At 43.1% G+C, this 21,630-nt stretch overlaps 1 protein-coding gene across 1 annotated transcript in view; it reads right to left on the bottom strand.

Moving 5' to 3' along the window:
* CNNM2 (cyclin and CBS domain divalent metal cation transport mediator 2) overlaps positions 1 to 21,630 on the bottom strand; it is a 186,734-nt gene that overhangs the window by 25,889 nt on the left and 139,215 nt on the right. The window contains exon 2 of the mRNA XM_030568830.1: positions 3,359 to 3,502. Within this exon, the coding sequence (XP_030424690.1) occupies positions 3,359 to 3,502 (144 nt within the window). The remainder of the gene's footprint in view (positions 1 to 3,358; positions 3,503 to 21,630) is intronic.

Here is a 21,630-nt window from a genome sequence, read left to right as displayed (position 1 = left end):
AGGGAAAAGTCAATCTATGCTATGCAATTTGAGTTATGCAAACAGTTTAACTCAAGTGTACATAGCTTAGATTGGTGTCGAAGGGGAGCACAAGGTTCTCCGGTGAGATGCCAGTGTCGATCTGGAGGAGAACTTCCTGGTGACAGAGAGGAAAGGCAGTCACGATCCCTTCAACCTGCATAGCGAGTAACATAGCTGGAGTCGATATACCTTAGGTTGAGTTACTGTAGGGTCTACACCGTGGGAGGTCAATGGGAGAAACTCTCTCGTCGATTACCTTACTCTTCTCGTCAGGGGCAGAGTACAGGAGTCGACTGGAGAATCAATTTGGTGGGTCTTCACTAGACCCGCTAAATCAACCACCAGTAGATCGATCTCAGAGCTTCAATCCCAGCCGTAGTGTAGACCTGCTCTCAGTTCCTTCTTCCTCAGTGGCTCCTTTTTCCATTCTACATTCCTCCCACGGGTCCACCTCTTGTTCCCTGAGCATTTCAATCAGATGTTTCCTTCTCAACACTGCACAGGCTCCTCCATGCTCGCAAGCCTCACTGAGAGCATGGCAGAGACAGACTCCCTGCTCAGGGGGAGGGGAGGAAGCATGACTTGCACAAGGTCACCCATCAGGTGAGAACCAGGAATAGAACCCAGGTCTCCTAAGTCCCAGTCCAGAGCTCTATCCACTAGGCCACACTGACACCTTAAAAAATACACTTACGGTAAGAATATTATGTCTTTAAGGATTGTCATACAGGAACTTCCTGACACCGGAATACTCGTAAAATACTGACAAACTGAAAGTGGTTCAGAGAATTATACACTATTAGGAAGCTGGAGAGATGGACTTAGGAAAGATTCACCTAATATTTACAGAAGGAGAAAGGAACAATGAAACAAAGGATATCTGAATAGCCTAGGAGTATTTCAAATGATTAGTTGTATTGCAGTCATGTGTATAGGCCCCAATGTGCTACGCCCTAGACAAATACACAGTAAGAGACAGTGCCTGCCCCCAAACAACGTAAAGAACATTTAAGACAGATAAAGGATGGGAGAAAAAGAAGTACTGTATTTGTAACCCAGTTCTACAGGTTGGAAGTGGGCAGAAAGAGAGATTAGGTAACTGGCCCACAGTGAGATAGGAAGTCTGATGGAGCTGGGAAGGGACCCCAGATTTCCGAGGTCTCAGTCTAGGGCTCTAACCATGACACCTTCCCTTCTTCTCAAAATATATTAACATTAAGGAGGGAAAGGAATTGTATTAAGTGGTGCAAGGAGAAATAATTAGGGGCTGAGTAATCACAGTGCTCTTAAGGAAAGGAAGTCCCTCATCACTACTGTCTCTCTACCAATTCACTGCCAGTGACCAACTCTAAAGAGAAATCATCCAACTTTCCTCTACCAAAGAATGAGAGTGGTACTGAGAGCTCTCAAGGGTGACATGGATATTAATCAAGGAGAAGCATAGAGATATTGAGAGGCGCAGTAAGGACACAGAATAGGATTGTTTGAGGCAGGGCCGGCTTTAGGAAGTGCGGGGCCCAATTCAAACATTTTTGGTGGGGCCCTGGCAGGGATGACTTAAAAAAAAAGTGGAAAAAAAAAAGCCTTTCATTTCTTTCATGTATTATTTACTTTCCATAACTATATGAATAATAAAATTATATATTATGTACATTGCATCATATATGCTATTGATTGGCTATTAATGACCGCCATTTCACATGTGTGGGTCCCCGCCACTCCCTGGGGGTGTGCACATGTATTGGTCCCAGCTGCTCCTGCCCCCCCTCATTGAAGCAGGTGTGCAGGCTTACTGCCCTGGAAACTGCAGGGCAGCAGTGGACATGGGGCTGGCTGGAGGCAGGGCAGGGGCTGACTAGAGGTAGGGTCTGCCTGCAGGAAGGGCAAGGGGTGTGGGGCTGGTTGGAAACGGGGGTGTGGGGCGTGCTGGCTTCAGGCAGGGCCGCAGGGGGGTGCAGCAGGGGTTTGCAGGTCTGGAGACAGCGGAGTGTGGAACTGGCTGGCTTCAGGAAGTGGGGTGCAGCAGGGGTTGACTGGAGACAGGCAGAGGGTGCGGGCGGGGCAGGGTGTGCAGGGCTGGTGCGGGCAGCAGTGTGTGTGGGGCTGGCTGGCTGGCTTTGGGTAGGGCTGCAGGGGTGTGTGGCAGGGGTTGGCTGGAGACAGGACGGGGGTTTGGCAGGGGCTGGCTGTGGGCAAGGGGAGCAGAGCTGGCTGCAGGCAGGGGGGGCAGGACTGATGTGGGCAGGTCAGGGGGTGCAGCAGAGGCAGCTGGAACCCCAGCCCTTTAAGTAGCCCCCAAACCCCCTTGTACCCCGCCCCGGACCTTTTAAATAGCCGCGGGAGCGCTGGGGAATGCATGGGGGAGGCGGGGCTCCGGCGGCTATTTAAAGGACTGGGGTGGCAAAGGCAGCTGGAGCCCTGGGCCCTTTAAATAGCCCCCAGAGCCCCTCACTGCCCCAGGGCTCTGGGGGCTATTTAAAGGGCCCAGAGCTCCAGCCAGGGTCGCGGGGCTTGCCACGCTCTGGCCGGAGCTCCAGTCGGGGTCGCGGGGCTTGCCGCGCTCTGGCCGGAGCTCCAGCCGAGGTCGCGGGGCTTGCCGCGCTCCAGCCAGAGCCGCCAGGCTTGCCGCACTCCAGCTGGAGCGAGGCAAGCCCCGCGGCCTCGCTCTCCCAGCCGGAGCGCAGCAAAGCCCCGCCGCCCCGCTCTCCCAGCTGGAGCCCCGGCCGGAGAGCAGCAAAGCCCCGCCGCCCCGCTCTCCCGGCTGGAGCCCCGGCCGGAGAGCAGCAAAGCCCCGCCGCCCCGCTCTCCCGGCTGGAGCCCCGGCCGGAACGCGGCAAGCCCCGCCGCCCCAGCTGAAGCTCTAGCTGGGAGAGCGAGGCTGCGCCACGCTCCCGCCAGCGCTTCGCTCAAAGGAGCGGGACCATGGAAGACCCCGGAGCAGACAGCAGCCGGGGACCGGGGTAAGTTAAAAAAAAAAATTAAAAAGGTGCCTGAGGTGCGGGGCCCTCTTAGGTGCGGGGCCTGATTCCCCGGAATCAGTCGAATCGGCCTAAAGCCGGCCCTGGTTTGAGGTGAGGAAATGATAACTGAACAAAACTGAAGTTTTGCTCACATAACCTGTTGGAATTGAAGGATTCCACAAAAAAGCTGTCCTATTTCAGCTAGAGAGTCATGCATAGAGGGGGCCATATTGCAGGAATGACCATGATAACAGCCAGCTTGTGGACTTGTGTGGAAATCTGACCTTCTAGATCTTAAGTAAAACAAAGTAGCTGGATCAAGGTTGGAAGAATTCTCTTTGATGTTTAAAGAAAAAGCACAAAATACTTTTACTCACTGTACAAATCAGTTTCATCTAGAATCTCAGACTTGATGATTTCTTCAATCACATCTTCTAATGTGACAATCCCCAGGACTTCATAAAAAGGGTCTCCTTCTCCTTCATTGTTGACTCGCTGTACTATTGCCAGATGAGATTTGCCTGCATAGAGAAAGATTAACAATTATGACTTTAGATTCAGAGATTAGAAATGGAATTATGAGCAAAGGATAAAAATAAGAGACTCATAAGAAACTGTGCTTCACACATTCTAGAACAGAGCTGAGCAACCACAGTCCAGTAGATGCTTAAAGGGATACTATCAGCTTAAAGAAAAAATAAATCAGATTTACATATGAAAATGCTGTTCCTGTTGCTATCACAAATTGCCTTTAAGATTACCAGAGCTGAACAGTTAGACATATTGAACATTCCTCCCAGTCTGTTTACCCTGTGCATATGTCAGCACTTGGTGTCAAGTCCATTTCATTGTTTTGTTGATGGTCAGCTTTACTTCCTGTCTTGTACACCAGCACCAGGACATCACACCCTTGCACTGCTTTGCACAGAGCTCCCATATACGCATTTCCTCACACTCTGTAACATTAGCAACAAAGTTGAAATTTAAGTAGCAGCAGGCAGGGGTGAGCACAGGGAGATGCGGGGGAGAAGAGGTAGGTCTGATTGTGTTTGGTGGTGGTGGTCTGTCTCTGCCTTCTCTGCCCACCACCAAACAAGAGATTGGCAGGCAAGCAGACGAGCCCATAACATTATATATATTTTTTTAAATGTAAGGCATACTATTTAAAGGGAGTTCTTTCAGAAAACAAGAGTATTTTGAAATTAGTCCATAAAAAAAAAATTCAGGTTGCCGTCAAAGTATGGTTAATTAAAATGAAGAAGATAAAGCTGAAATGTGACATGCTAGTGGCAATGAAGCTCCGTCCGATGTCATTTCTGTGCTTATTTCAGGGTGTACTAACAACTCTTAAAATCTTCTCTGCCACCTACTGTACAAGACGATTACTCACCTTTGTAACTGTTGTTCTTCGAGATGTGTTGCTCACATCCATTCCAGTTAGGTGTGTGCGCGCCGCGTGCACGTCCGTCGGAAGATTTTTACCCTAGCAACACTCGGTGGGTCGGCTGGGCGCCCCCTGGCGTGGTGCCGCCATGGCACCGAATACATACCCCTGCCGACCGGTCCACTCCTCAGTTCCTTCTTGCCGGCTACTCCGACAGTGGGGAAGGAGGGCGGGTTTTGGAATGCATGCGAGCAACACATCTCGAAGAACAACAGTTACAAAGGTGAGTAACCGTCTTTTCTTCTTCGAGCGCTTGCTCATATCCATTCCAGTTAGGTGAATCCCAAGCCTTACCTAGGCGGTGGGCAGGGCCGGCTTTAGGAAGTGCGGGGCCCAATTCGAACACTTTCGGCGGGGCCCTGGCAGGGATGACTTAAAAAGAAAAAAGTGTAAAAAAAAGCCTTCCATTTCTTCCATGTATTATTTACTTTCCATAACTATATAAATAATAAAATTGTATATTATGTACATTGCATCATATATGCTGTTGATTGGTTATTAATGACTGCCGTTTCACATGTGTGGGTCCCCGCCACTCCCTGGGGGTGTGCACATGTGTGGGTCCCCGCTGCTTCCTGCACCCCTCATTGAAGCAGGTGTGCAGGTTACTGGCCTGGGAACTGCAGGGCAGCAGTGGACATGGGGCTGGTTCGAGGCAGGGCAGGGGCTGACTGGAGGTAGGGTCTGGCTGCAGGCAGGGCAAGGGGTGCGGGGTTGGCTGGAGACAGGGGAGTGTGGGGCGGGCTGGCTTCAGGCAGGGCCACAGGGGTGTAGCAGGGGTTGGCAGGGCTGGAGACAGGAGTATGAGACTGGCTGGCTTCACACAGGGGGGTGCAGCAGGGGTTGGCTGGAGACAGGGCAGTGCGGGCAGTGCAGGGCTGGTGCAGGCAGGGGTGTGTGGCAGGGGTTGGCTGGAGACAGGGCAGGGGGTTTGGTAGGGGCTGGCTGTGGACAGGGGGTGCAGAGCTGGCTGCAGGCAGTGGGGGGCGGGGCTGGTGCGGGCAGGGGAGGGGGTGCAGCAGAGGCAGCTGGAGCCCTGGCCCTTTAAATAGCCCTGCTATCCCAGGGCTCTGGGAGCTATTTAAAGGGCCCAGAGCTCCAGCCGGGGCATGGGGCTTGCCGTGCTCCAGCTGGAGCTCCAGCCAGGAGAGCGGGGCCATAGGGCTTGCGGCGCTCCGGCCAGAGCTCCAGCCGGAGCCACGGGGCTTCTCGCGCTCCGGCTGGAGCTCCAGCCGGGGCTGCGCGGCTTGTCGCGTTCTGGCCGAAGCTCCAGCCAGGAGAGCGGGGCCACGGGGCTTGTCACGTTCCAGCCGAAGTTCCAGCCAGGAGAGCGGGGCCGCGGGGCTTGCGGCAATCTGGTCAGAGCTCCAGCTGGGAGAGCGGGGCTGTGGGGCAGCTGCGCTCCCGCCGGCGCTTTGGTCAGGGGAGCAGGGCCATGGAAGACCCCGGAGCAGACCGCAGCCAGGGTAAGTAAAAAAACTTAGAAGGTGCCTAAAGCGCAGGGCCCTCTTAGGCGCGTGGCCTGATTCCCAGGAATCGGGCAAATTGGCCTAAAGCCGGCCCTGGCGGTGGGGTCGGAGTGAGATACTGCAGCGTGTAGAACCGCAGAGCCGAAGGCTGCGTCCTCTCTGGATTGTTGCACCAGGGCATAATGGGAAGTGAAGGTATGTACTGAAGACCACGTAGCTGCTCGACATATCTCCTGGATACGTACTCAAGCTAGGAAGGCGGCCGATGAGGCCTGAGCCCTGGTAGAATGAGCGGTAATAAGGAACTGAGGAGCGGACGGGTCGGCAGGGGTATATATTTGGTGCCATAGCGGCACCACGCCACGGGGCGCCCAGCCGACCCACCGAGTGTTGCTAGGGTAAAAATCTTCCGACGGACGTGCACACGGCGTGCACACACCTAATTGAAATGGATAGGAGCAAGCACTCGAAGAAGAACGTTTTGTTTCATAGTCCGTGGCATTATCACGTTCTAAGAATGAAAGAAGCATATTTGGTCACCAATTTCTATAGCCATCATTGAAACTCACTTAATTGCAAAGCTATGTAGAAAAGTACCTCAAACTCTAGGATCAAAGAGTTTGACAAGACACAACCAACCAACCAGACCAGACCAGAGCTACATGCTGAAGCACAGGTATAGCGGTCTATACATAGTCTATTATGAACTGGGCATTATTTTGCATCCCCTTTGTTGGTCTCCAGCCTGGCATCTAAGCCACCCACTCTGCGATCCATAACCAAAATAGTCCAACTTTTGTTTCCTTTGCTCAGACCCCTTTATAGGCAATAATGTCTGGATGCATGAAGATTTGGATTATTAGACTAACAGGCATTCAAACTATTCCAACCCAGGCTCGCTCATGCTCAAAGAATGAAAATATCTTGAACAAATTAGACCAGGGAGGAAAACTTATCAACGACTGATATAAACATTGCATCAGGTCAAGTCAATTCACTTCGGTAAGATTTTCACATCTGCTTTCCCAGGGACCCAACATAAGCAGTTAAAAACAAATTCTTGGTGAATGCTGTCTGTCGAAAGTTAAATTCTTTTGCTATTCCCAGCTTGTAATCATTTAAAAGGAATTTTCCAAAGCAAGGTCTAATATTAGACTCAAAATGAAGTTTCCATTCCACTTAGGCGATATTCTCACCAAACTAACTACTGCATAATCTGATTGTCTTGGAGCTACTCGTTTAGATGCAGATGGACATACTTTAAATACCAGCTCCACAGCACCAGTGAGTCTTATCTTGAAAGGACCTTATTCAAGAGTGAGTTATTAGAACGATGATTTGCAATTTAGAAGATCAACATGCTTAGTGAGCTGAAAGTCTCACTGATCTCTGTTTCCTAGCATTTTTTTCTTTGTAGTCCCTTGTGAGATTTGCAGATCTCTCAACCTCTCTCAATTTCTCAGGAGACACCATTTAAAACTAGTGGGCTTTGTTCCCTGAATGAGATAACATTAGCTGGATACAGTGCTGCCCATGCAATACTTCTCTTGATGTTAGCATGAAGATCTGGAGGTAACATCAAGGCAAGCTCCAGAAGTCAAGACATTTATTTTCAAACTAGAAGGCATCACTCTTTTCAATGAGCTGTTGATATCTATCACATTCCAGGATGGAGAGAAATGAGCATGCAGTCATTTAGATGTTAATACAACAGAATAATAATTCTAGAACTTAATAAATAAAAGAAAGTATGCTCAGCTCTATGCAAGACAGAGGATAACTAGATCCCTTTCCCAAACAATTCACAATCTATTGAATTAGCTCTAGATTATATAAACACAGCCTTTTACTCCATATCTGTTGTCCTTTTCAGAATAAGGAAGAACTAACTGGTTTATCTAATTGTACATTTCAAATAGAAAATAAGAATCATTTACTAAGTGTAGGGTCATGGAGTTAGAGACATCACCAAGCCATTTGCCATCACTAAACAATTCAAAGTATAGAACATTCTCTATGACAGAATTCACCTCATCTTTGTATCTGTGGCATCCTTGTTATTTTGGTAGAAGATGCTTAATGTGGGAAGGTGAGCTATTCCACCAACCATCCTTATTTAGGCAACTTTCTTTAAGGTGAACTATGAAGGATTTTTTTAAAGATGGGATTGTGCCCTTTTTGACTTCATGATGCAAAAAGAAGGTCAGAGGGGTTTTTGTTGTTTTCCATATTTATTTTTTGGCTTGTTACCTCAGAAATATTAAGTATGTCAATCAAGACTTCTCTTCTCTGGCTTTGCTGGAGGACTTTTTGGCAGGTCATGTTACTGAGATAATCAATCCTTTTGTTGAAGGGATGGGTTGTGGAGAGTAAATCTCTAGCAAATACATACTTTGACTAACATTCTAGATAGTCATTGAAGTAAAATAGATGTTAATAAAAATATACACCCTTCTCCCCACATTTTTTGATAATTTTATTTTAAAAACAGTTTGACTAAAAGTCCCAACCTGTCTCATCTGGCCGACTTGCACTCTCGGCTCCTGTGGTATCGTCATTTCACTGGCTTGCCTAGTCATCAGTCTTTCAGCCTAGACAGCAATTAGCAGGAATAAAAGGCTAAGAGGAAAACCGTACACCTTTCAGGCCTTCTTTATACATCATAAAGATGCATTATAAGGCACAGAATCAGGTTTTTCTTCCCTTGCAAGCCACCTTTAATAGACCCTCCAGATTTATTAAGCAGAACCAGGCTCCACCTTTATTAAAAGATTACCTATATTAAGTAACCAATTTTTGGTGAAATTCTTTAGTGATAATTTAAAAACAGGTTTCGCTGCATCTTGTGAAGCTAAAAATAAAATATATATGCCCAACAAACAGCTGAGTAGTGATGTGAATCACAGAAACACCTAACCAAACAGACAATCTATAATGATTCATTAGCATTTTAGGTACAAAATGAAATTTAAAAAGAAATATATAGCAAAGATATATGGTATTCTCTTACCTCAGACACTTCAAATGTGCCTTTTGCTATGACACACAGCAGCCATGCATCTACTATTTCAATCTCTTTTTACCTGCCCACTTTAAGTGGCAGTCCAGTGAGATGCTGATTCTGTCAATGCTGCTGAACTGCATAAAGGCACAGACTGCTTGAGAGAAGTGTGATCTAAGCAGACTACTGGGAGACAGGAACTCCTGAATTCTAACCTCATCTTTACAGACTCTCTCTTTGGTATCAGACAACTAGTTTTACATCTCTGCCTCAGTTTCCCCACTATAAAATGGTGGTAACAGTCACAACTCACAATCTTGCTCCAAGAGCTAATGTTTGTAGTGAACTTTGAAGTTGAAATGTGTTAACTGATAATTAAGACAAAAGGGAATGGGCTTAATCTGCAGCAAGGGACATTTAGGTTAGATATTGGGAAATGCTTTCTAACTATACACGTAGTTAACTTTTGGAATAGACATCCAAGGGAGGCTGTGGAATCCCCAGCACTGGAGGTTTTTAAGAACAAGATGGACACACACTGGTCACAGATGGTCTAGGTTTCTTTGGTCCTGCCTCAGCGTTGTTGGACTGAACTTGATGACTTCACAAAGTTCCTTCCAGCCCTACATTTCTATGATTCTAATTATTCAAATTATCTCTAGGGGTGACAATAGCTTCTGAGAAAGTTTTGTTAAGAACAAATCCAATTTAATCCTATTGTTCAAGAATTTGCAATATTTTACTTTCTAAGTAGCATACCAGCAGGGTCAGGATTTTGCTGTCTGTCATAATTTTTGCCTTCAGTATAATAAAAACTATTTTAAAATCCCGAAGGCCCCTAACTGAAATCTCAGTATGTCAGTGCATGTTTTAGACACAATCTTTGTTCAATGGAATTAGATGGGAGTGGATTCCTTGAAGTCTTCAAAGGGAAGTATTCCAAAAAGAACAGAAGGGAGATCAGTGTTAGAAATTATATTTGAAATTCAGAACATACCTGGCAATTCCATTTCTGATTTGGGATCTTCATGTTTTACATTTGGGAATATAAATGTGTGTTAGGTTTTCAGTTCAGAAAGATGATATGTGAACAGAATACTATCTGGATTGACATACTACACTCCTGTATGTGACCAGATGCAATAGCAGAATGCCACTATTAGCCTCAGCAGCACCAGAATGTTCAACAGTACTATACGGCAGCTGCTATTGATGCCACCACTGCAAACAAAACAACTTTAAAAACAGACACATGTCAGGAAATAATTGAGCCACAAGAGAGAACACCCCCACTTCATTCTGGGGGCTTTTAACTGGGAAGGGATGGATTGAGTACGAGCTGTCAAAGGATCAACTTGTGTTTTGGGTGGAGAACTGGAAACTCCTGTATCTCTGGAAGTGCAGGGTTTGCTAACTTTGCATCTAGAAAGGAGAGTGCAACATGTAAGTTCCACAGAGCAGATGATCTGGTTTGGCCATTTTATTAAAGCCTTTGAAGTAAGTTTTATTAAAAACTAAAGGACAACGTAAGAATTGCCGTACTGAGTCAGAACACCACTCCAACTAATCTAGACTGGCCAAGACAGTAGCCAACCACCAGGTATTTCAAATGAAAGCAACCCATCAATAGACAATTATGTAATAGCTTCCTGCATATAGTCATGCTTTTTCCTAATCCTATGCCACAAGTGCTTGATAATTGTCTTAAAGCTTTACAGTTTGGTCTCTTTTAGATCAGATAAGATGTATAAATGAATGGGGAAGATCTTCTAAAGCAGAAATGACAGTCTCCAAACTCTCTGACTTTCAGCAGGAGTTTGGTGGCTAACTAGTATTTGTGCCTTTGGAAATCTTTCCTGGCATCTTTATGATATGATTATTTAATCCTTGCTTGAATTCTAAACTCTCCTTAATATCTTGCGGCAGTGAGTTTCACAGGTTAATTGTGAACTGGGTAAAAATAATTACTTTAATCAGTTTGAAGTGTGTTGTATAATTTCAAGTGAGTTAAAATGTAGATTCATAAAATCTACGTCCAGAAGGGACCATTGGGACCATCTAGTCACAGGCCATAGCATATTCCCAAATAATTCCTGTATATCTTTACCCACGTATTCAATTACATCCAAGAAAGAATTATTTAAATTGCTTTCCCTACATTACTTTTCGGCTACATGGTGGATGAGCATTAAGGCTCTCCTGCTTTCTGAAATCTACATCCTTGTTGTTTGCTTTTGCATTTCACCCACTTTGAACGGGGAGACAGAACTATCTGTTGCACTTTCTAATTATTCTTTGTTTCACTACCTGGTTTGCACGCTCTAGCAAAACTCTATTTGGATTCAAAATGCGGCATGAGAATGTTAAAAGGTTTTTTTTTATTTAAACAAATTCAAGGGTTCAATAGATGCTTCCTTTTCCCTCACTCCAATCCTACTCTCCAAAACCAGAACAAAAAACACTTTATAAAATCTAAATTTGAGGATGAAAACTAGTTGCCAGTGACCCTTTAACATCCACAGTAAAATCACCTGGCATACGTAAAGAAATGACTGAGAATCAGATTGCTAGCACAAGGCAGATAATGATTCTTAGTATTATTACATACAGCATTACAGCTTCAAAATCCTGTACAAATACTGACTAGACAAATGCGTCAGCTCTTTCCTCATATTCAAAATACCATATTACAATAACTTCCTACTATTAACCCCTCCACCCTCTACAATCAGATCTTTCCAATCTAGTGGGTTAACACCAAGGCAGGGAAAAATGAAGCTGAGTTTCAGGAATAAACTTCCCAATAGTGAGTTGCATTAGTAGCGGAATTGTTTCCCAAAGGAAGTAGTGAAAGTTCAGTTGGTTGGGACTTTTAGAACTAGACTGGACAAAGCCATAGATTAAAAAGTATCCTGTATCTATCAAAAAATCCTGTTCTAGGCAGATGGAATAGAATGGATGATCTAATAGGTATTTTCCATCTTTAACTTCTAATATTCTTTCATTCAGTGCACACACACTCCAACTCAACTGCTGTAGTCTACAGTTCAATTTGCTTTTGTATGAAGCTGGTATCCCTGGTGAGGAGGCATTCTGCCAGCCACCCTTGAAGTAAAAACATTGTTAGAGGCAGCTGCCACCTGCTGCAGTTTAAAAGGTAATTTAGCAAGCATGTCTCAGACAAAATAAGGTGCCATGGTCTCACCCATAAAGTAATGTGCAAGTCAGTAAAATCTACAGGGGAAGGACAACGGTAATTCAGAAACCAAGCCCTGGCTGTCAGAAATGGAGTCTTAAGGACGGATCCAGAGAAAAGAGAGAATGCTTGGGAGCCTCAAGATCAGAAGACTCTACCCACATAGGGGACATTGTCTGTGAAGGTCCAAAGCCAAGATTAATCAGGGAACACTAAGGACATCCCTGCATGAAAAGTGATCCTCTGTTTGTCCCATATGTGCTACTGTTGGCCACTGGTCAGTCAGGCCACCTTTAATTCATCATGGAGCTTGGGCTGACTGTGATTCTAAGACTGATTAGTAGCCCTGGTTTCATGGCGATTTAAAGCTTGCTCAACTGAATGGGTTACAGTCAGCACTGGCCAGCACAGATGACATCTATCTGGTAAACTGGTACAGCTGCCTCTCAAAGTTGGGACCCAGTATCTTAGAGAATGTATCCACTGGGTCATGCTGTAAGAGATGATGAGACTGGAAATAACACAGAACAAGGCTCAAAGTGCAAGTTACCTAAAAAGCAAAATATTCTACACAAACTGTGCAGAGCCAACTTGGCAAGATTGCTGAAAGGGAGGGACACTTTTCTATGGGGGCACAGAAAGTTATCAGAGCACTGACTGGTTCAACACAGGGACAGGTTAGGAATTTGAAACACCAGGGAAATACTTCAGAAGAATTAAGCAAACTAAAACAGAGAGAAGGGGTGGCAATTTTAATAAGGGAAAATATTGAGTCTGGAGAGAGACCTATCAGTATTTTGGCTAGCTCAGAAGAAAAAAATTCAGATAAAATTTAAGGACAAACAAACATACACCATTAAGGTCATTCTTGATCATAGTTCATCCAGGACAATTTAAGAGACACTGAAGTATTATTTAGATCATTCTGATTCCCCCTCATGTCCCAATTTCCCATGGTAAAGTGGATCTTTTTGAAAGACTTCTAAAACACTTCATTTCCATACAGATTTGCCCCTTTACTAGTCGGTAAATAAAGATTTATTTGTCCCTTGGTGTCTAATGAAGCTCTAAAAACACTATGCTAATTTTAGTCTTTCCTTGTTTATGCAAAACAGTCCTCACTGAGGGTCGAGTAGCAGCCATTAACTAGCAGAGATGTAGCCAGCAGGGGGAGCACAAAACATTAGGTTTTGCGAAGCTAAAATAAAGGTGCTGTAAGTATCCTTTGGATAAAGGATTTCATTCTCGAGATCCTCTGGGAAGCATCCACTGACTCCTTTGAGCACTGGGTGTTCTCTAGAGTTCCCCTTTCAGTGTCCCTCTCTATCACTGTTTTGCCCCTGCGACCTCCTCCTCCATCCCCCATCTCTGGTACCCTGTAATTGTTGGTTTCTGGAGTCTGTGGCAGCTCCCTCACCTCAGGCCTTTCATTGCTTTTTGTCTCCTCCCACTGAGCCCAGTTATCACAGAGTTTTGATGAAGGTACCATGCTAAGCTCAATTTGAAAAAATAAAAACAAAGGGGTCAGGAGATGTTTCTGAGAAACAAAAAGCAAAGCCTGTAATGCTGAAGAATTCTAATTGCCTATATACTGAGGTAGCTCATATGTCACGCTGAAGAAAGCAAGCATTCTGCTGCTATTTAAAAGCCAACATCACAGCATAACCTACATTTAATCCTACTTGGCCCACTTCCTAGGGTAAGTACAATTTAATTTGGGGCGCTTCTAGATCCCAGCATCCACAATACCACTGGATTTTAAATCCCTATAAAGGTAAAGTACTAGAGGCAGCAACAGAAACATGTTTAGACTTTAGGAAGAGGTTAACTGAGGACATCGTGCTTATATAAGGATGTAAATAGTGCTGAAAGCAACATATCAACTCAAAAGAAAGGCCAACCAGCCTCTCTAGAGAGTGGGTGGTGGAGGGAAGTGGAGGTTGGGTATATTTCCTTTTTATTATCTTCTCTTGCACTTTACTTTTTATCCATTAATCACATTCATTTTTAAAAATGACTTTTAACATAATGTGCCTTTGCGTTCCTAAGATCTTAGATTATTAACATTCAGTTTTAATGATCTAATCGACTTTTCGCCATTTACGTTGTTCACATTTTGCAATTAGGCTGACAATGAAAACAGAACCCATCAGCTACACCTTCAGATATTCCTGCCCTACCATAAGGCTGCATCATTTCAGTTGCAGACTCTGCAGGGGAATGTTTAATTCTTAAAAAAAAACCTACCCACTGAATTTTTTAAAGTGACAAATACATCTTTATCTTAAATATTTTTTTTCCTGTTTTTATCTTGTTTTAGTAGCTGGGAGATGTCCCTGCCTTCATATTTTTAGGGTGTGGAAGAGAAGGTTTGGCTGTGCACATGTACATGAGAGAGCATCCAGAAAGTCCATACAGGGAAAGGGCGAGGAAAAAAGTTCCCCATTTTTTTAACAGCCCTAAACTTTGTCTCAAAGATACGCACTGAAGTGTGTTCTGTCCTGTATTTAAAAGTCATAAGGAGCTGTCAAGAGTTTGCTTATTGGAAGTCTTCTGTTAAAGTCTGTTATAAAATCAGTTTCTTTTGGGCAAAAGTTAGCCACCACATAATAATTGGATTCTAAAATCGGTTGTGATTCAGACATTAGATAATAATTTGGTTTCAGTATTAAGATATTTAACCAGCTTTAAAGTCACAGATTTGATTGACTCTGTACAATTCTTTCATCAGGAATTACAACCCAACAGCCACCTTCTTAGAATCATCTTTACTATTTATAAGGATTGATTATTTTTAATATTAATTTGATGATTTAATAATGCATTTGATGATTGAATTCCAATCCCATGTTGAGACTAACTTATTGGTTTGACCTTGATTTGTGTTTAGTTTAGTAATAACAGCTTAGCTTTGATTATATGTTTTCTTGATTTTATTTTCTTGATTTTTAAATGTTATAATAAAGTTTCTTAGAAGATACTGGGTCGTGCTTCTTTCAATGAGCAACATGGGTCCAGAAGCTTTGAGGACCGTGGTGGATGCTACCCAGTTAATATAAAAGCCTGATCGGCTCCTCTAATTAGTCTTTGACTCTCAAAAGGTCCTGATCCTGTTGCCATTCACTGACATGAACAGCAACGCTTACTCACATCAGTGGGAACAGGACCAGATCTTTAAGCCTAAGCTCACAGAAAAACATTGGGACGCTTTTGCTGAGTGTGTGAAGCTGTACTCCTGCACATGCACAGCATTGGTCCTCAGGGGATTCTAGCCCACAGCAAGGACTAGTGTATTACCCAGAAGATGACTGTCCTTAGTTGGCTTCTACTATATGAATCTACTCAGCTTAGTCTCCTTGATGTGGGCATTAGAGCAGGTTGCTTGCAAAGGTACGTCTGTATGTGACTGGACAGTATCATGGCATAACGTTGGCTAGAAGGTGGGTGTTGGTATATAGGCAACCAGCAAAACGTTCAACTCTCAGGGATACTAAAAGCAGAAAGAGACCTAGATAGATAGATAGATAGATAGATAGATAGATAGATAGATAGATAGATAGATAGATAGATAGATAGATAGATAGATAGATAGTCTGGGATAAGAATAAGCTTCGGACAATTTGCCTCCAACTGAAAAATAGCAATATGGTGTATGGAGGAATTAGTCCGAGTTCTACTGCTGTCTCAAACTCCCCAGTATTAGCACAAGTAAACAAGCTCTACAGGCTCCATAGCTATGTTTTCCCTCTGTTGTACATCCAGCCAGACAAACCTCCTTAGGGAGCTGGTTGCAGATCCCTGATCCTGAGCCACACAGCCCCAGGCACAAATTAAAGCTGCAGAAGAGCAGCTTTAGTTTACGCCAATTGGGAAAATCTTTGCTCCACCATGCCCCTCCCTGCCCACGCAGATTATGCACAGATTATACAACACATATGGCTTTAGCTGATCAGAGAATCTGGCCCAATATCACTTATAATAATGCTTTATAGTTACGACACGTTTCATTTAAAGATCTCAAAATGCTTTACAAAAAGAAAATAAGTGTTATACTCATTTTACAGATGGAGAAATAGACACAGAATGGTTATGGGATTTACCCAAATCACACAGAGAATCAGCGGTAGAGTTAAGAACAGACATGATAATCCCCCACTTTAACCACAAAAGGATGCTGCCTACTCACTCTTGTACAGACTCTACTATCCTTTTGGTTCCCACCCTCGTTAAGGTGTTTTGCCGTGACACTTATTTATGATTAACAGTTGTCTTAAGCCAGCATGAAGTCACACAAGGTTATCCCACTGAAAAATGAACACCTAATATAGTAACTGGGGTTTTTAACTTCAGGCTTCTTGGACCCAACTTCTTTTAACGATTGTATAAAACCAAAAGTAATTCAGTAGCTTTCCAGTTACTGGCTGGGAGATGACCTGGTACACATAAAATTTTTGTCTAGACATTTATTCTGCACTCACTGCCATATTATCCAAGTACATCTCTTGGCAAATTCTTTCCCAGTTTCCACAGACCCATATGTCAGTGCTCTGATCTTTGCAAAAGGGTGATAATTTCAGTAATGGAGCAGAAATCTATTAGATATGGCTTTTTTAGACAGGCTGCCTGGTTAACATTTGATGAAGTTTGGCAGAGCCAAACCCCTGGGTTTCTTTGCAATCCTGCAGAAGCTTGTATTTCATGCTGCTATTTTATCCCCCTCCAAAATGAACCTGGAAATATCTGTACACAGATGAGGAGTAAAATTGTTAAAAGCACCTGCATGACTTAGGTGCTTGTGTCTCAATGATTTTCAGTTGCATTTCATTGCTTTTGAAAATTTTATCTCAGAACAAGGCTGGCATCTGAAGGGGATAGATACTAACAGAGGAACAGAATAGGATAGAATAGGAAACTTTAACGCTCAGTCTGCAAGGACTAGGGATAGCACTGATAACCACTTTAAATCCATTGTTTTTAAAAGTTTGTTCCCATAGTTTGATGAAGTTGGTGCCCCACAGGAGCTCTTGGTTCATGTGTGTTTGTGTAAGATATCAGACATCATCTTTACTCCTTTTCTAGCACTTCAGAGGAAGTGTGTCCTCTTATGACTTTGGCCTTCAATTTGTTAATTTTTTAGCTAGGATTAAGCTGAATTCCTTTACCTCCCAATAAATGCTAAACTAAACTCAAGCAGCTCTAACCTCTGCTAGTGAAAATATGGGCAATTAGGTCACTCAATATGCACACACACTTCACAATTATTTCCTGTGACTACTCACAAATCCAAACACTTTGGATTTTTATACACAAAATCTTACAAAAGCCTTTAACACAAATATACCGATTAAAACCCCAACTATTATATTCTGGGAGATGTACTCAAAGTCTACAAAGCAGTGGTACTTATTCAGTATACTAACAGTAGCAGAAAAGATATGCATCACCATATGCAGCTCACAAAGCAATACCCTATAGTAATTATATGTACAGATACAGTACAAGGAAGATATGGAACAGATCACAGCTTGGGCAGACGTACTGGGCTTTAGTCAGTGAGCTGACTAACATGCAAAAAGCAAAAGAAATATTTCAATATAAAACTACCCTGTATCACATCTAGAAAGATAGGATTGGCATACAGAATAACCACGTTGTTCATCCTTACCCAACTGGGGCACTTCTGCACCAAAGACCCATGTATCTGGCTGTATATAAACATTCTACAACTCTTCTTGATTCAGCATTGACTAATACTGTACCAAATACTGCATATAAACTAGCAAACGTAGTACTGCTACGTCAAGTGCATACACCAATTAGGTTTACAGATCCATATGATACATCAATTAACTGTATCACCATACCACACATCAAACCTGCACACACGCATGTATTTATGTTAGTCTGTGGGCTTACATATGTTTCCCTGTAACTATTCCTATGAAACAGTTTTTAAAATCACAATATTGCCACCATTTCATTAATAAGGAGGCCAACATCTGTGAACTCAAAGTAAAGCCACAGAATGATCCATTATAATAAACTGCAACTAAAAATGGTTATTCAGATATTGTTATTAAGACCTAAACCCTACAATGTACTGTGTAAGCTAAATAACTCTAACCACCTCCTCGTTTCCCTCGGGGGGATAGATACCATTTCAATAAGAGGAACACTATACACTCCAACACCCTGCATCTTTCCCATACACAGACAGAGAATTTAAAGAGGCAGAGAGAACAATAGTTCAGTTAACTTCCATATACTGCCGTGTGCACTTAAAGGTTCATTCCACGTGAAAGTTCACATATCTGGTACTGCACACTGTACTGCTGTCCTTACAAGGGTTAGACAAACAGGCCAGCGAATCCTGGCAAAAAGGAAATGCATGCTGAGTTCATGTTGGGGCTATCACTTGGCTATTTCTGGAGCGCCTGTAACTAAAAAAAGATCTAGTTCACACGAGTAGTTATTTTACCTTACTGTCCCACAAGAACTAAATGCATTTTTTCCGATAACATTTTCCCACAATAAAATACACTAGAAAATGTGACAAATATTCCTATCAAAGCACATTTATTAATATATATAGAAACCTGGGTATAAATAGAAACATATAAAAGGGTATGTTTATATATAGACATGTCAATTTCTAACTAAAGCTAGTCCATGGGATTGAAGTCATGTCTTAATTCATTCCCGAAAATTTTTGTTTTAAAAAAATTAAATGCTGAATTTACAGCCATCATCATATCCTGCCTCTCTGTTAACAGCTAGCCAACAGTTCAGTTTATCTGTATTAAATAAGGGTCATTACATTTGGATAAAAGAGATTTTAGAGAAGAAAGGCAGTTTTCAATGGTAATGTTCCAGATACTTTTCAGGTATCTCTTGGGGAAATTCAACATCAATAGAAGTGACCTTTACGTGACAAAACAAGGGAGGGTAATTTGCTCCAGCTCTATTCTAAAATATGAGAGCAAATATCGAACTGCTGAAAATGCATGGAGTCCCAGTCCTGTTTCTCCTGATGTTAAAAACCACCAGAGTTATACAACCAGGGCAGCAGTCTATTATCAGTCAGAAGAAGAGCAGCTGGGTAGAGAATTCAGAAACCAATTCATACTGTGGGAGTTTACATTAGCCTCCCATTAAAAAGTATCAGAGGAGTTGTTAGGAATAGACATCAGAGATCCTTGCATGCCAGCTGATTGCAGTGCAAGCTATGGTGAGGATTTTCTGAAATCAAGATTTAGAGTCTAATGAACTTCAGTAGCATTCTCCCATCAGTCTAACAGATCAGCATCACCTTTCATGCTTAGTTCTCATGCACAGTGTTACCGTATTAGGCTGCTTTGATTTCTTATTTGAACAGCTGAGGTGTTAGTATTACCATATTGCCTCTTCTCCCCTCCACAGCTTTTTCCACTATGCTGGGTAACTCTTGTCAATCAAAAGTCTGGAGACGTGTTGGACACTGGACAAATAAATACAAGATTCTTATCATGATTGTACTTGAACAGTTCTCTGCATCCTAATGAATCCCCAAAGCCCTTTACAAACATTACTTATTTTACAAGTCACTCTGCCCCAGCACTGCAACACAGTCCTCCTTGTGGAAACATAGTAGGTTCAACAGTTCTCACACATATGCCAGGCTGTAGGGGGAACAGTTACAGAAACTAGAATTAGGTCAAGACAGTGGGGTAAACAACCTCAGTTCACACACTCTTGTAGAAAGGCCATGGACCCTTAAGAATCACAAATGGTCAGAATCTCCATTCTACATTTCATCCAAGAGATGACATCTCTGTCAGCTGAGGCATTAATAATGCAACTAACAGAAGAAAACCACTTACTGCATTAACCTGTTTTCTGAAGCATTCTGGGATTTCCTAAGAGATCCCCCATCCAAGTAGCATCACCAAGGGCAACCTGGCTTAGCAAATGCTATATGAGGAGATCAAAGCTTGAGGCAGGATGACTACAGGCCACAATGAAGGAGGATACTTTTCTCACTAGTGGTGTTAGCAAGCAATGGACCCACTGGCACAGGAAACACTGAGATTAAAGGTCAGACAAATAATTGCATATGATGCTTGGCACTCTGAGCCAATGAGTCTATTCTCGTCTTGATGCTCGTGTCACTTTCATTGATATCAATCAAAGTTTCATATACACACACAAAAAAGTCTCTAGCCTGCTTTCAGAAGCACATGTAACAAAACAGACTCCAGCAGAAACTCTACAATCATAGCACAGATTTATGGACCAGTTAATGTTACAAGATAGCTGGTCAATCGAGAGCTAGAATGATTCCCTAGTAGAGATCTAGAGAGCATGTAAACTCAGCTTCCATAAAATCAGCACTGTTACTAAATTAAACATCAGGATGATTTGGGTTGTTTTGTTGTCCAAACTGTTTATTCCCATTGCACATTAATCCACAAGGCAGTGATAGCCATGTAACTGGTGTATCTTGCAACATAAAGCTCTGCTTTCCAGCTAAATGGAAAGGAAAAGAATGGCTGTAATTCTGAGATGGCGGTTGAATGGTATATGCCATATGGGTGTGTTTTCTAACAAAGGCTGAAGCACACTGCCCAAGTTAGGGTTTGGCTACGATGTCCTTTAAAAACATTTGGAGACTTAGAAAAACTATGTGGGGGGAAACTGAATAAGTCTGGGTAGTTGCAAATGGGATATTTATTTGTATTATGGTAGCACTTAATACCCAGCTGACAACTGCATCTCACTGTGCTGTGCAAACACACAGGGATGGTCTACATTACAAAGTCACGTCAATTTAACTACATTGTTTGGGCCCGCAGACACCACTAAGTGAACGGAAGAATTTTTCTGTCAACTAAAATGATGAAATAACCCTTTCCATCACTGTAGTACCTCCACTACAGTGCTACCGAGTGCAGCTGCAGCATGTCTAGTGTAGACATATCCAGAGAGAGAACTGGTCCCTGCCTCAAAAGGTTTACATTGTAAAGGTAAGAGGAAACAACTAAATGTAACACATGTGGGGAAAAGAACACAAGAATGGCCATTCAGGGTCAGAACAATAGTCCAACTAGCCCAGTATCCTGTCTTCCAACAGTGGCTTGTGACAGATACTTTAGTCAGAATGAACAGAACAGGGCAATTATCAAGTGATCCATCCCACTGTCCAGTCCCAGCTTCTAGCAGTCAGAGGTATAGGGACACCCAGAGCATAGGGTTGTGTCCCTGACCATCTTGGCTAATAGCCATTGATGGACCTATCCTCCATGAACTTACCTAATTCTTTCCTGAACTCAGTTATAATTTTGTCTTTCACAACAAATCCTAGCAATGAGTTCCAAAGGGTAACTGTGTGTTGTGTGAAGTAGTACTTCCTTCTGTTTGTTTTAAACCTGCCTCCTATTAATATCATTAGATGACCCCTAGTTATTGTGTAATGTGAAGGGGTAAACAGCACTTCCCTATTTACTTTCTCCACACCATTCGTGATTTTATAGACCTCTATCATATCTCTCCCTAAATCATCT

The sequence above is a fragment of the Gopherus evgoodei genome, chromosome 7, assembly GCF_007399415.2.
Source record: "Gopherus evgoodei ecotype Sinaloan lineage chromosome 7, rGopEvg1_v1.p, whole genome shotgun sequence".
In the NCBI taxonomy this organism is placed as follows: domain Eukaryota; kingdom Metazoa; phylum Chordata; order Testudines; family Testudinidae; genus Gopherus; species Gopherus evgoodei.
The sequence above is the reverse complement of the archived record's forward strand: the minus strand, read 5'-3'. Positions and strand labels throughout refer to the sequence as shown.